This window comes from Cornus florida, unplaced genomic scaffold (genome assembly GCF_030987335.1).
Source record: "Cornus florida cultivar Cherokee Brave unplaced genomic scaffold, ASM3098733v1 CherokeeBrave_3.0.0_Hap2_Chr05, whole genome shotgun sequence".
Classification (NCBI taxonomy): domain Eukaryota; kingdom Viridiplantae; phylum Streptophyta; class Magnoliopsida; order Cornales; family Cornaceae; genus Cornus; species Cornus florida.
In genome coordinates this window covers 99,563,813-99,577,646 of record NW_026775575.1, presented here as the reverse complement: position 1 = coordinate 99,577,646, position 13,834 = coordinate 99,563,813, and the positions used below count along the sequence as shown (strand labels likewise).

At 35.7% G+C, this 13,834-nt stretch overlaps 1 protein-coding gene across 1 annotated transcript; it reads left to right on the top strand.

Moving 5' to 3' along the window:
- Positions 1–2,981: 2,981 nt before the first annotated feature.
- LOC132307930 (puromycin-sensitive aminopeptidase-like) lies at positions 2,982–12,271 on the top strand. Its single transcript, XM_059805830.1, has 28 exons — positions 2,982–3,097; positions 3,197–3,272; positions 3,548–3,624; positions 3,914–4,027; positions 4,116–4,190; positions 4,286–4,393; positions 4,476–4,688; positions 4,790–4,851; positions 4,972–4,999; positions 5,084–5,170; positions 5,277–5,302; positions 5,592–5,655; positions 5,747–5,827; positions 6,037–6,084; positions 6,185–6,226; positions 6,526–6,696; positions 6,787–6,896; positions 6,982–7,062; positions 7,154–7,337; positions 8,699–8,847; positions 8,966–9,104; positions 9,194–9,340; positions 9,469–9,550; positions 9,632–9,807; positions 11,398–11,508; positions 11,687–11,803; positions 11,891–11,962; positions 12,112–12,271. Exons 1-28 carry the CDS (start codon positions 3,035–3,037, stop codon positions 12,190–12,192), a joined length of 2,784 nt encoding a protein of 927 aa, XP_059661813.1. The 5' UTR covers positions 2,982–3,034; the 3' UTR covers positions 12,193–12,271.
- The last annotated feature ends 1,563 nt before the right edge of the window (positions 12,272–13,834 follow it).

Below are 13,834 nucleotides of genomic sequence, written 5' to 3'. Positions count from 1 at the left end.
CTGTTTTGTCTGTGTCACTCTTCATCTTATCATCAAACACAAGGTAATTATTTTCCTTTTCTTTCTCTCTCACACACACACGTGCGTATGTATTTAATTTTTGTTTTTTTCTTTTTGTGAATCTCCTTTTCCATAATTTAAATTATCCTTATATTATATAAACCTTATGAAAACGCGTCACTGACTTCGACCATTTTATGGAGTTGGGTCCTGAAAATGAAACAAAAGTAGCGGAAATGAGAATGCTAAGGTGGATGATTGGAGTGACCAGAAGAAATAGGATCATTATTGACACCCATTATCCAGAAAATTAGATAGAGTATACTTAGATGGTTTGACCATATATATTGGAGTCCTGTATAAAGTAAGAGACTGAGAGGATGACCAAAAATAATATGGATGAGATCATTAAAAATGACTTAAAAAATTTTAAATATAGTAAGTGAAATGGCATGTAATTTGGGGAGGCAATTTGTGCCCTAAGGGTATTCTACGATGTCGATATGACCAGACTTGTTTATTAAACAGGTTAGGGGTGTTAACCTAGTTAATGACCTATTTACCAAATTAGACATTATATTATTTAGATTTTTTATAATACTCAAAAAAAAAAAAAAAAAATACATTAGCTAAAGACCTAATGCATATTTTTGTTAGGATTCATGTTGAAGTGACCTAATTGTCCATAACAATTGGGTCTAAACGGGTAATGAGGAGATACACGAGCGATATTAACACAATTATGAAACTTTTAGTTAAACGGATTACACGTGTTGAACTCCTTGATCCTAACACAACATGATTAATTAAACGGGTTAATCATGTCGACCCGTTTATGACCCAAACCCATTTAAGGTAAACCCAAACCCGTTTATCTCATGTCGCGATTTAGTTGTTTTGGTGGGTCGTGTCGAATTTTGCCACCCCTACATGTAATAGAAATGATTGGAGAAAGAGAATTCATGTGGCCGACCCATTCATATGGTATTAAAACAAGGATGATGACAACAATGAGTCCTTTACTTTGGAAGTAGTCATAGATGGTCTCGACTCACATTGCTTATTAGACTTTTTAATTTTAGAAATCAGAAGCCTTTTGAACTAGTAATAATCACTAGTAGCCTATTTAGGATTTGTGTAATGATGGCTCGGTTGATTCTGCCATTCAAAGGTTCAGGTTTACCCAAGACATCTTCTACTGTGATTATCCAATCCCATTTATGTGATTTTTTTATTATTCGGTTGATTCCTGAAGTAAATGAATAGATGTAAATATTTTAATGCTCTAACTGGTTGGGTTTGAAGTAACTGTTTTGATCTAAGAAGTATGGACACGGACACGGACATTATACGATACGGATACACCGACACGCCAAATTCTAAAAAAAGTAGGTTACAGACACGACATGGACACAACTAATATAAATATAAATTTTCATTTAATATATCTATTGATTAATACAATTATAGAACTTTAATTTATAATTTTTCTACTAAAGTTACATAAATTAGAAGGTGAAGCTATTCAAATATCAAAAAATAAAATATTATATTATATACGATATTACTATCCTATATTGTCACCGTAGTTATTTTTTGTTCATATTACATAATGTGAGATGTGTTTAACGTCAATTATTTATGTATTTAGTTTTAAAAACGAGGTTGGACACTTTGATGTACGTTCATAATGCTGTTTCTAGGACTGTCATATGTTTGTTTTATATAAGAGGAAAAGTGCGGGATATGTTGTCGAGTGACCAAGTTTTCGAGATGTGTTGACCAAATGTGCAAAATAAAAATAAAAAATATTTTTCTTATGCGCAAAAGACCTCTGGAAAGCTTAGTAAATTATGGAAATGGCCATGAAGTGTCAGAGACGTGTCCAGGTTAAATTATGGATATGGCCACAAAGTGACCATGGAGTGTGGGTGTCCAACACGGACACGGCACCTCATAGAAGAGTGTGCCTCTTAGTTTTGATTTCTTGACTTTTCTTCTGCTATGCAAGTTGTATTTAACGATCAAATGAAGCATAAGGGTTCAATATTTGATGCTAATATAAATGCATTGATTGTCACTATATCTGTTGTATGTTGTTTTGGACTGTACAAGTGTTTTTCATGTTTGTTTTTCCTTCATAAGATTGGTTTTATCTCTTTCTGGGATTGTTTAGTGTTTCTTAGGATTTTAGATGCTGTTGGATTAAGATTATTTTGAGTTCACAGTACTTTCTAGCATTTCAATGCAAATTTGATTTCAAAAGCTATAGAAATACTTACAATATGATAAACAAATGATGCTTTAAATTATCGCATGGAAGCTTTAGACACTGATTCTTTTTCTTTTTTTCATTAGACAGATTTTCTCACTGCAGATTACTATTGTCTAGTTTTTAACTTTTTAAATAGAACTATGTGCTAGTATTTCCCCTACCCCGGTCTATGTATTTGCTTTTGGGGAATCGTTTTTTACACATGCACACCTTCTTTTCTCACTCTGCTGCTTTACGATCTGGGACTGTTTTCAATTGGTAATGTGGCTGTTTGATCAATTTGAGGTACAAAATTTGACAGGCAACTCTCATAGTGGTTTCTTTTTGTCCTGTTGCAGCTTCTGGCCACTTGTTGCATTAGTTCCATCAGGAATTCAGCAAAGAATCTCTCTAGATATAGGCAATACTTTGATGTAGAGGTTTGTACTTTTCATGAAGCTTTTACTAGCAAGGCTTTTGATGTGTTATTGTGTTTTTACATTTGTTTTAGTCATTTACAAGCTTTGGAATTTGAATGAGTTTTGCTAAAATCTCATGATCTATTCCTATTACCAGGTTACCCGCTGGAGCACTTATCGGTTTCCATATTTTTCATTGCCTGTAAGATGTTATAGTTAATTCTTCATTACCCTCAGAAGTTCACATTATGCTGCTTCTGTTGATATTTTTTTATTGATTATGTGGACTCTTCATCCTATTTCAGAGGGCCAAGCAATTCAGTGGGAATATACATTACCAAAGCAAGTTGAAGAATCCAAAATGGACACTCCAAAAGAAATCTTCCTAAAAGATTACAGGATACCCGATTATTACTTTGATGCGGTATATAAACACTTATTTGAATTAGAATATACATTGTTTATAAGTTTGGAATAGTGGCATTGGCTTGTATTCTAATGTACATACGGAATTATTACTCAGGTGGACTTGAAAATTTCACTTGGAGAGGAGAACACAATTGTCTCTTCCAAAATAACTGTCTTCCCTAGGGTTGAAAGTGAGATATTGCTTCCTTTTTTGGCCTTTTGTGTTCTATAAAATATATTATATTATTTGGTGTGTTATGTGTTTTTTTTCCATATTCTGGGGTAATTTCCATTTCACTGCACAAATTTATTAGGCACACTCCAAAAATTTCACTTATTTTTATTCTACAAAAATATCAAGTCGCTGTTGATATACTGCTTTTCTGTCCAGGTGTCATTCCTGAGTTTGAATTCTAAGTAATCCGTTGGTAGGTTCTTTCCGTAACTAACTTATATTATGGAATAGGTTGTTCTTCTCCACTAGTACTGGATGGGAAAGATCTGAAGCTGGTTTCAATCAAGGTCAACAGCAAGGAACTAAAGGTATGTTCTCTGTACAGTACCTTATCCAAAGTTTCTGTTTGAATGTTTCAACTGATACCTGTATACATCATTCACCAAAATGGTTGCCAGTGCTTATTTCCAACTTTCTAGTAGAGATGCATTTATTGGTTATGCTTCTCCCTATTTTCATTGCCATACCAACTTATATATGCAACTCAAATCAATTACCATGTATATACCTTGTCAAAGTATATGGAACTTTTTTGAGTTCAAAGTTTACAAGGTCAACTTTACGTTTCCCAACTGCATTATATTTTATATGCTTCAGGAGGAGGATTTCAACTTGGACTCACGCCATCTGACTCTCCAATCACCACCAAATGGTAGATTTACATTGGAAATTGTGACTGAGATATACCCACATAAGAACACATCATTGGAGGTGGAAACATCCTTTTGTTATTCATATTATCTTATTGTGCTGTATGACTCTTTTCTTTCCTTACAAACAACAAAAATTCCTACTGCAGGGGCTTTACAAGTCGTCGGGGAATTTCTCTACACAATGTGAAGCAGAGGGTTTCAGGAAAATTACATTCTATCAGGTTATTAGTTGGAGCAGTGATTAATTGTGGATCATCATTTTGGGAGATGTTAATCTGCTATGCACTTAGTTGATGATTTCAATTTAAATTATCAGGATCGTCCAGATATTATGGCAACATATACTTGTCGAATTGAAGCTGATAAGTTGTTGTACCCAGTGTTGTTGTCTAATGGAAATCTAATAGAGAAAGGAGACCTTGAGGTGAATTTCACTTAATTGTTCATCAAATAGATGTTTGTCATGCTATATTACTACTACTGTTTCTAATTTCGTTCCACTTCAGGATGGCAGACATTATGTTCTTTGGGAGGATCCCTTCAAGAAACCTTGTTATCTGTTTGCTATAGTTGCTGGACAGTTGGAGAGCAGAGATGACACTTTTACCACTTGTTCAGGCCGTAAGGTGTCCCTGAGAATCTGGACCTCTGCACAGGACCTACCTAAGACTGCTCATGCCATGTATTCTCTTAAGGCTGCAATGAAATGGGATGAAGATGTCAGTATCACTTTTCAGCTGTCCTTTGGATGTGGAATTTAGTTTACCTCATTAGCTTTACTAATAATTAATTCTCTCTCTCTCGTTGCCTTTTCAATCAGGTTTTTGGTCTTGAGTATGACCTGGATCTCTTCAATATTGTGGCTGTTCCGGATTTTAACATGCAAGTTGCAAAATACATTACACTTCTCACACATTACCTTCTTAGGGTGACCAGAATTTTGATGTTTTGTGGTTTCTTTTTTTAAGCCGCTGAACCCCCTTTTCCCCTTCTATTTGCCAGGGGAGCCATGGAAAACAAAAGCCTGAATGTATGCTTCCCCAGATATATTAACTCATTACTTGAAAACTTCTGTTTCATCTTTCTAAGAATTTGCTTAATTGACATTTGACAGATTTTCAATTCGTCACTCGTCTTGGCATCTCCAGAAACTGCTAGTGATGCAGATTATGCTGCAATTTTGGATGTTGTTGGTCATGAGGTAGGTCATTTATCTCGTAAAGGGCGTGAAATTTGGACATTACTTTTTCTTAGTGTTGATGAATTCAATTTATAATGATTTGGCTTCATTTTTTGTTATATTGCAGTATTTTCACAATTGGACAGGCAACAGGTGTGCTTATATCCTTAAGTACTTGCTTCAAGTACTAAAACATGTTCTTTGGATAATACTTTTTATCTTGATGTTCCCCAGTTCTCCGATTGTGTGCCTGCACTTCTCTGATTCATGATAAATTGTCATTATATCATTTTGTGTGTGTGTGTGTGTGTGTGTATGTCTTGTAACTCTCACGATCTGTTTATGGGGATTGAAATATGTATCTTTCTTGAGGTGTTCTTTGATTTGTTTTACTGGACTTGACAAAGCTCCTGTTAGGATTAACAGCTACTAATTAGTGCAGAGTTACATGTCGTGACTGGTTCCAGCTTAGTCTAAAAGAAGGTCTTACTGTTTTCCGTGATCAGGTGCAAGCACATTTTTAGTTTCCAAGTGACAATTGCAAACCACCAGAAGTTCTAGTCTCACTTGGCTTTCTCGTTTCTAATGCTTTGGCAGGAATTTTCATCTGACATGGGGAGCCGCACTGTAATACGGATCGCTGATGTTAAGAGTCTTCGAAATTATCAGTTTCCAGAGGTTTCTTCTCTCTCTTTCTCTCTCTCTCGTGTGTGTGTGTGTTGTGGGGGAGGGGAGGAGTACGGGGTGAGTGGGTTGGTTAGAAAATCACATTTCTAATACCGTAGAAGGACTACTTTGAGTGTCCATGAGTGTGCAATTAATGTTTTGGTTTATGGAGTGGGTTTAACATGCTGCATCGAAGTGTTGATGTACTCCTGATTTTCTAGGATTCTGGTCCCATGGCTCATCCAGTACGGCCACATTCTTACATCAAGGTTTGATGTCTTTTCCTTTGTTTAAGGATTCCTTTAGCAAATTATTAGTGTGCTCATTACTCAGTGCCTACCCTGACATTGTTGCCAACATTGTTTACAGATGGACAACTTCTATACAGGCAAAATTTATGTTCTTAGACTTGTAAAGATTGGCTTTCTGTTATCTGATATCACTCAAATTACATGTCTTATTTTGGCGACTTGGGGATGCTTTTGCTTTTAACTGGGCATCTACAAATGTTTGGCTGGCTGTTGTGTTAAATGGTGGGATATTATGGCTAATTTGAGACTTCTGCTACCTCATCTTGCAGCGACGGTATGTTCTGACAGTTGCTCTTTGCATTTTTGTACTCTGTTTCTTTTGAAAAAGATATCTAACTGTTGTTTCTTTGATTTCTCTTGTATCATCCTCTTGTTTATAGATTTATAATAAGGTATGAGACTCTGATCTCTTTGTTCTATTCTCTCTCTCTCTCTCTCTCTATATATATATATATATATTGTGTATATGTGAGTAAACAAGGACCATTGTTAACCCCTTATTCTTCTTATCAGGGACCTGAAGTTGTTAGGATGTACAAAACCTTACTGGGAAGTCAAGGATTCAGAAAAGTATGGATGGGGATGTGTCCTGAGACTGATGATTATTTCTTTCAACGCCTCATCTTCATGATTTCAATAAACTTATTGTTCACGTTTCAGGGGATGGATTTATATTTTAAAAGACATGATGGGCAAGCTGTCACATGTGAAGATTTCTTTGCTGCCATGCGAGATGCAAATGATGCAGATCTTTCTAATTTCTTGTTGTGGTATGTCACTGGCTTTTACTACTTTTGTAGTGAGTTTTAACTTTTTATGATGCTATACTTTTTTCTGAAAAATAATAATAAACAGGTATTCCCAAGCTGGGACTCCTCTGGTGAAAGTTACTTCATCCTACAATGCTGAAGCTCGTACTTATTCTTTAGTGTTTAGGTACAAGCTCTCAAGATTTGTTGCAATGTTTTCTGCCTTTTTGGCTAATGCCTTTTTCATAACCCTTGTGTTTAATTGGGGATTTTCTCAGTCAAGAGGTGCCACCAACCCCAGGGCAGCCCGTGAAAGAACCCATGTTCATTCCTGTGGCTGTAGGTCTGCTGGACTCAAGTGGTAGCGACATTCCTCTCACTTGTGTTCATCATGATGGGAAGTTGGAGTCCGTTGCTAGCAATAATCAACCTGTCTACACTACAGTTCTTAGAGTAACAAAGGTTTGTTCAGAATCCCCAAGAATTCATGCTTGCTCCTACTGCACCTCTTTATGCTGTCTGCCCATGATCTAGGACTTAGTAATGGTACCTGTTTCAGGCATAGGCTTTACATTCTTTTCCAGCATCGGAATTCCTTTAATCTTGGGGCCAAATGTCTAATGGGTAGTTATATCGTATACTATTTAATATATTTTAATCAGGCACATGAATCTTGAGCTACAGCTTGGTTTGGTTGGGCTCAACACGAGAAGCTGCTTAAACCCATACGGTTGATCATCGGTTGAAATCAACCCGAACAATTCTGCCCTAGCTCTGGCCACTCCTAGACATGGCTGAGATTCATGTAGCTTTATGACCAATTTTCCTTAAATCATGAGATGATCCATTGTAACAAGTGTGACCCAAGTCTTCTGGGATATTCATCACCTTGTAGACCTTTTTCTCTGTACTATTGTATAAGCAAGTGCTATATATATTGGCTTGGTCACTAGGAAGCATGAGCAATGGTTGTTAATCAAGCAATGGACTCTCTAGAGATGATATTCGGGCTTTTGCAAGATAGCACCAAGAATGATTGACTGCTCTGGCACGAAGCAAGTCGACGGCCGAATCGGTTTAGGATTGATTCCCATAAGTCGGTGTGAAGTCCAGACCAATCTGATGATAATGTTTTTCTTCTTTTTGTGGGATGACCCAAATGGGTTTTGTTGGCAATCGTTGTCGTGTGTCTAGGCTTCAGTTGATGTGCAAAAGAAGAGATGAAAAATAATAGTTTCTAAGGTTTGAGTATGTTTTTTTTTTATAGGTAAGGTTTGAGTATGTTGAATGTTATGATTCTTAGAAATAAGTTGGTGTATTGAATGAGTACATGCAGTAGCAGAAAATAAAAAGGTTACGCCTGAAATAGTGGAGAAAGATGAGCAAAGAAGAGACCTTATTGAATCCCAGAAGATTTGGCATAATCTGAACACAAAAACATTAAGGTCCTTCTCTACCCGATTCTAGTTTGCTGACCCCAATACTGAAATCAAATAAAGTCAGTCATTTCTGTAGTTGAGCAATGGACAAATTCTTTGCTTCGTAACCAAATTTCTCATGAATGATGAGAAAATATAATTAAAATATTGCTATCAAAATCTTTAATGGCCGTATTTGTTAAATATCAAGCACCAAAAGAAGATTAAAACATTCTTTCAATGAAATATATAGAGAATCTCTTCTACCTTATGATATTAGTTTCAGTAAACAAGATGCAGATTGCTATTAATAGCCTAGGTTCCACTCTAATCATTGACGAATAGGTTAATGGTTTTCCCACTCGTATCTTCAATACCAACTGAGTTTTTGTTGGTATTAAGCAGAAAGAAGAAGAATTTGTATTCGCTGATATATCTGAGCGGCCGATTCCATCTCTATTACGGGGATATAGTGCTCCTATCCGTCTCAACTCTGATCTCACTGAGAGCGATCTGTATTTCCTCCTTGCTCACGATTCAGATGAGTTTAACCGGTATGCATTTACCATAGCAATCATTTCTTTTCTGTTCTGCAATTAATTAATGGACTGATATTTAACAGATATACCCTTTTTTCCTGTATGTGTCTTTTTTCTTTTTTGTGGCTTTTAGCTGGGAGGCAGGGCAGGTGCTGGCAAGGAAGCTGATGCTGAGCCTAGTGGCTGATTTCCAACAAAACAAGCCATTGGTTCTAAATCCACAGTTCTTGCATGGGGTCAAAAGCATGCTCTGTGACTCAAGCTTGGATAAAGTAATAGTGACAAGTGTTTTTTCTTTTATATTTTTATTGCAAAGAGAAGTGAATGTGCTAATCAACTTAATATGCTAATTATTATATAGGAATTCCTTGCAAAGGCAATAACTCTGCCTGGTGAAGGGGAGATCATGGACATGATGGAAGTTGCAGATCCTGATGCTGTTCACGCTGTCCGGTCTTTCATCAGAAAGCAGCTGGCTTCTGAGCTGAAAGAAGAATTTCTCAGCACGGTATGCATATTTCAAGAAGACAAGAACTTGTATAAATATTAGATTCTCACTTTTCTAGTTATTTATTTATTTTTAATATTTTACTTAAGTTATCCCTGGAGATTTAACTTGGGTTCCAAACGTCACAGGTCAAACACAACAGAAGCTCAGAGCAGTATGAATTTAACCATACCAATATGGCAAGGCGTGCTTTAAAGAATATCGCCCTTGGTCTGTGTTGTTAGAACTCTACATTGTTAGATTGGTGTAGTAAAGCTTAATTAACTAATTGTATCTTTGTTTTTTGTATAGGATATCTTGCGTCACTTGAAGATCCAGAACTCACCGAGTTGGCATTGCGTGAATATAAAACTGCCACTAATATGACCGACCAATTTTCAGCTCTAGCAACCATAGCCCAGAACCCTGGTAAAACCCGTGATGAGGTTCTGGTTGACTTCTATAGCAAGTGGCAAAATGACTTCCTGGTAAACCTCTGCTATAACAGTTCTTACGTCACCTGAATGAAAATTTGAATGTGCTATGAAAGTGCCTTACAGAGCTGAGCTCTTGGTAAACCTCTGCTTTAATAGTTCTTACATCACTTGGGGAAGAGATTTTCCCTTTATTGTTTAATTTTTTTCCGTACATATTAAAGTGCTTGTAAAGCATAGTTGAGCTTTTGGGCTTGCTTTTGCTTTTCCTGTTTGTCTGAAAAATGTGACTTTTAATGTGAGATCTTTATGTACATTGACCTTATTTAGTTGTCAGCATACATTGAATCATCAAATTTGCTTGTGTTTTTCTAAACTGACGATTAGCATCAAGTTAGCAGGTTACTTAGAAGATGAGTTATGCACTTATTAGCTTTAAGGCATGTTTGGAGGCAACTTTTAAGGAAGAAAGGCTTATTATAACTTTTACGATGAAATTTAAGTTTTTCTCAAGTTCCGATTGACAATAGGATGTTTTGAACCCTTGACCATACCCCTCCATTTTAACATATCTTAAAGCTTCATCTTGGGGCTTGGGGACATGGTTTGGGGAGTGGGTGGGTTAGGTTGTAAGGTTATGTTGTGGGGTTAATTTATCTTGTTGAATTTGAATGACTGCACCCCTTCACACCCACCAAGACCCCAAACCCAACCCAATAATCCTTCCCTCCATGCATGAGAAATTCTTTTTAATTTAAGTTGCTACTGGATGCTCTGTTTAGAAGTCATTCTTACCGCCAGTTACCGGACTTCTGTTCCATTTATAAAACTCTGATCCTAGTGCAGTGGTCTCTAGTAGCTACCTTGTAAAGGCAGCTTAGCTTAAGTGCTGCATAATTATCAATAGGATTCATAACATAAAAAGCTAACAAATCCTCACTTACAAATGAACTAGCTTTTCATTTTCAATTTCTTTTTGGTCCCATCAATCTTATAACATACAAACCCCCAACATGCGTGCACACACACACATACATATTTTTATCAGGCAAACCAAAAAATCTAGTAATGCTAGGGGGAGGGGAAAACTAATGTTAACGTGGGTAGAGTTTGGAAGGAAGGATATGATAACAATTGGTTTGACTGATGCTATGGCCTTGGATAGAGAGGAATGGAAATTAGAATTCATGTAGCTGACCCCAAGTAGTTGGGGAAACGGCTTTGTTGAGTTTGAGGCAAACCAATAATCTGCATCATACTAGTATTAAGTTACCATCAGGTATAGCTGTTTGTCATCTATAAACTTTTATTGATTCAAACATGAAGTAGAATTCTTCTTCTTTTATTGTTTCTTGACACTTTTTTGATAGATAACAATGGTGTGAAAAGCATTTCTCTCCTAGTATTAATTTGATTTTAGCCGATGTTTATGCCTTTTAATTTTCATGTACTTGGAAACTTTGTGCACATTGTTTCTTAATGGATTTTTATTGCCTGTTGATATTGACATGTTTGTGGTAAAAAAATAAATAAAAAATTTAGAGCCCCCCAAACAAAAGAAAAAAAAAAAAAGAAAAGAAAAGGAAAGAATGTCAGAGCTTCTTGGCTATTCTTGAGAAATAATTTTGTTGTCATCCTCTTCAGGTTGTAAATAAATGGTTTGCCCTTCAAGCTGGGTCTGACATTTCTGGTAATCTTGAGAATGTTAAGAACCTCCTAAAGCATCCAGCATTTGACTTGCGTAATCCAAACAAGGTACGCGATCTCTTTCTCTTTCACACACAAATGGAAATGTGAGTGCATGTGCTCGTGCATACACATGGTGTGTGTGCTTGCACTCACGCACACTCTTATAGTTAAACTACTCCCTTTCCACATGGATGTTACATTTTACTTTATAACTATATTGAACTCGACTCCAAATGTGCAACAGGTAGATTCACTTATCGGAGCCTTTTGTGGATGTCATGTGAATTTCCATGCGAAAGATGGGTCAGGCTACAGATTCTTGGGAGAAATGGTGGTGCAGCTTGATAAACTGAACCCTCAGGTCTGTTGAGAAGTCTCTTACATCAATTGATTCTCTCATCTTTCCTTGCATCTCATTCATAATTGAATCTCTCTTCGTGGATTGCAGGTGGCTTCCCGCTTGGTGTCATCCTTCAGTAGATGGAGGCGCTACGATGAAACCCGGCAAAGCCTCGCGAAGGTATTAAGTTGTTGCCACAATTGTTCCATATTTGTGATGGTTGATTTATATATATATATATATATATATATATATATATATATATATATATCATATTCTTGTTTCCATATTCTGCACACTCTAAACTAACACTTAATTGTTTCTATCAGGCACAGCTGGAGATGATCATGTCAACCAATGGACTTTCAGAAAATGTGTTTGAGATTGCCTCAAAAAGCTTAGCTGCTTAAATATTTTAAATATTTTCCCTTCTACTTGATGCAAGTTGCCATGTGTGTGTGTGTGTGTGTTGTGTGTGTGGTTGGGGTTGTGGTGGGGGGGAGATGGGGGGGGGGGCAATAAATTTTGTGAAGGGTTCATTTAGTTAAATAAATGGATTTGAAATCAAGAAATTTGAGTTTAGATAGAAGGTTGGTTGTCGAAGTTGGATTTTAAAATTCAAATGGGGTTGCAATAGATGTATAGGAGAAATATTTTATTAAGAAAACAACTTGAATTCTTCATGTTAGTTTTTGGATGGAACTTATATAAAATGTGTATATATATATATATATATATATATAAAAGGTTATGTGAACCAATTTGAAATGTTATTACCAATGGAATGATATGATCTCCCATTTTCAAATAGGAGAATCTTGAGATATTATGAATGCATTAAATTATGAGTTCCTATAACTACATTAAATTAAAATTAAAGAAGTCTTATTTTTATTTATAGAAAGATATTTGTGTAGACCAGTATTTCTTTATAAGTATAAGGGAGAAAGTGGAGAGAGTTCAAGTCTCCATAAAGTATCCAATAATTTTTCCTAATAAAATAAAATGTTGATATATGAGCTCTTTTGATGTGTGATATCATGGTTAGCTGTCATATTTGGACTGCAGCTGAACTTGGAGTGAGTAATGACAGTTTGTCTCATTCGGATCAGTTGAACAATCAGGTTTGCTCATGTGGAGTTTGAGATAGGACTAAACCAAAAATGTTGATCAGGTCAATTGGTCATGTCCGCACTTCACACCCATATGCTATGAAAATAACAAGCACTTTTGTCCGAATCATATTATCCATGCCTCACCTGTCAGCACATGTGGTCCTGCGTCGAATGATTATGAAGTAAATTTTTTTTTAATTTTTTTATTTATGGTTGAATTGAATTGTTTCAATCACGTAATTTCTGAATTAAAAAATTATGTTTTCGAAAGTAAATTAACGACATATAAATTAATTACAATTATAATTGAGTTTTCAGAATCAAACTGAGTTTTGTAAAAAAATTTATTTTAAAATTATTTTCAAAATTACAACCCACTGTTACCAAGTCCTGAGATGGGACTGGTTCATACTCACTTTTGAACCTCAAACCCAAGCACACCACTGTTAGAGTATTTCTAATGGGCTCTCAAATTCAAAATATAACATGTGGATGAAAATAAGGTACTATAATGGCCTCTCATATTTTGAGATTCTCAAATATAACAGCTTTCAAATAGTCTCCCAAACTCAAAATATAACAAGTGGAAGAAAACAGACACTCCAACGGATTCTCTCAAAAGATCTCACATATTTTGAGATTATCAAAGTTGATAAAATGAAAATAAGGCACTTCAATAGGCTCTTAAAACATGAAACGATTGTTATGTCAAAAAAATAATATTTTGAATGAAATGCACCATTGTAGTGCAAAAATATAGTATTTGTGGCTCCTCTCATAATATAAATTTAGTATGTAAATATAATATTTTGCATTGAAGATACTCTTATACCAAGTTTGGGTCCATTCACTCAAATACGGCCCAATAATAAACCAGCAAATCCGCTCACATACAGTAAGAAATTGGATAATTATTGGCCCAAACTCCAAAGAACTT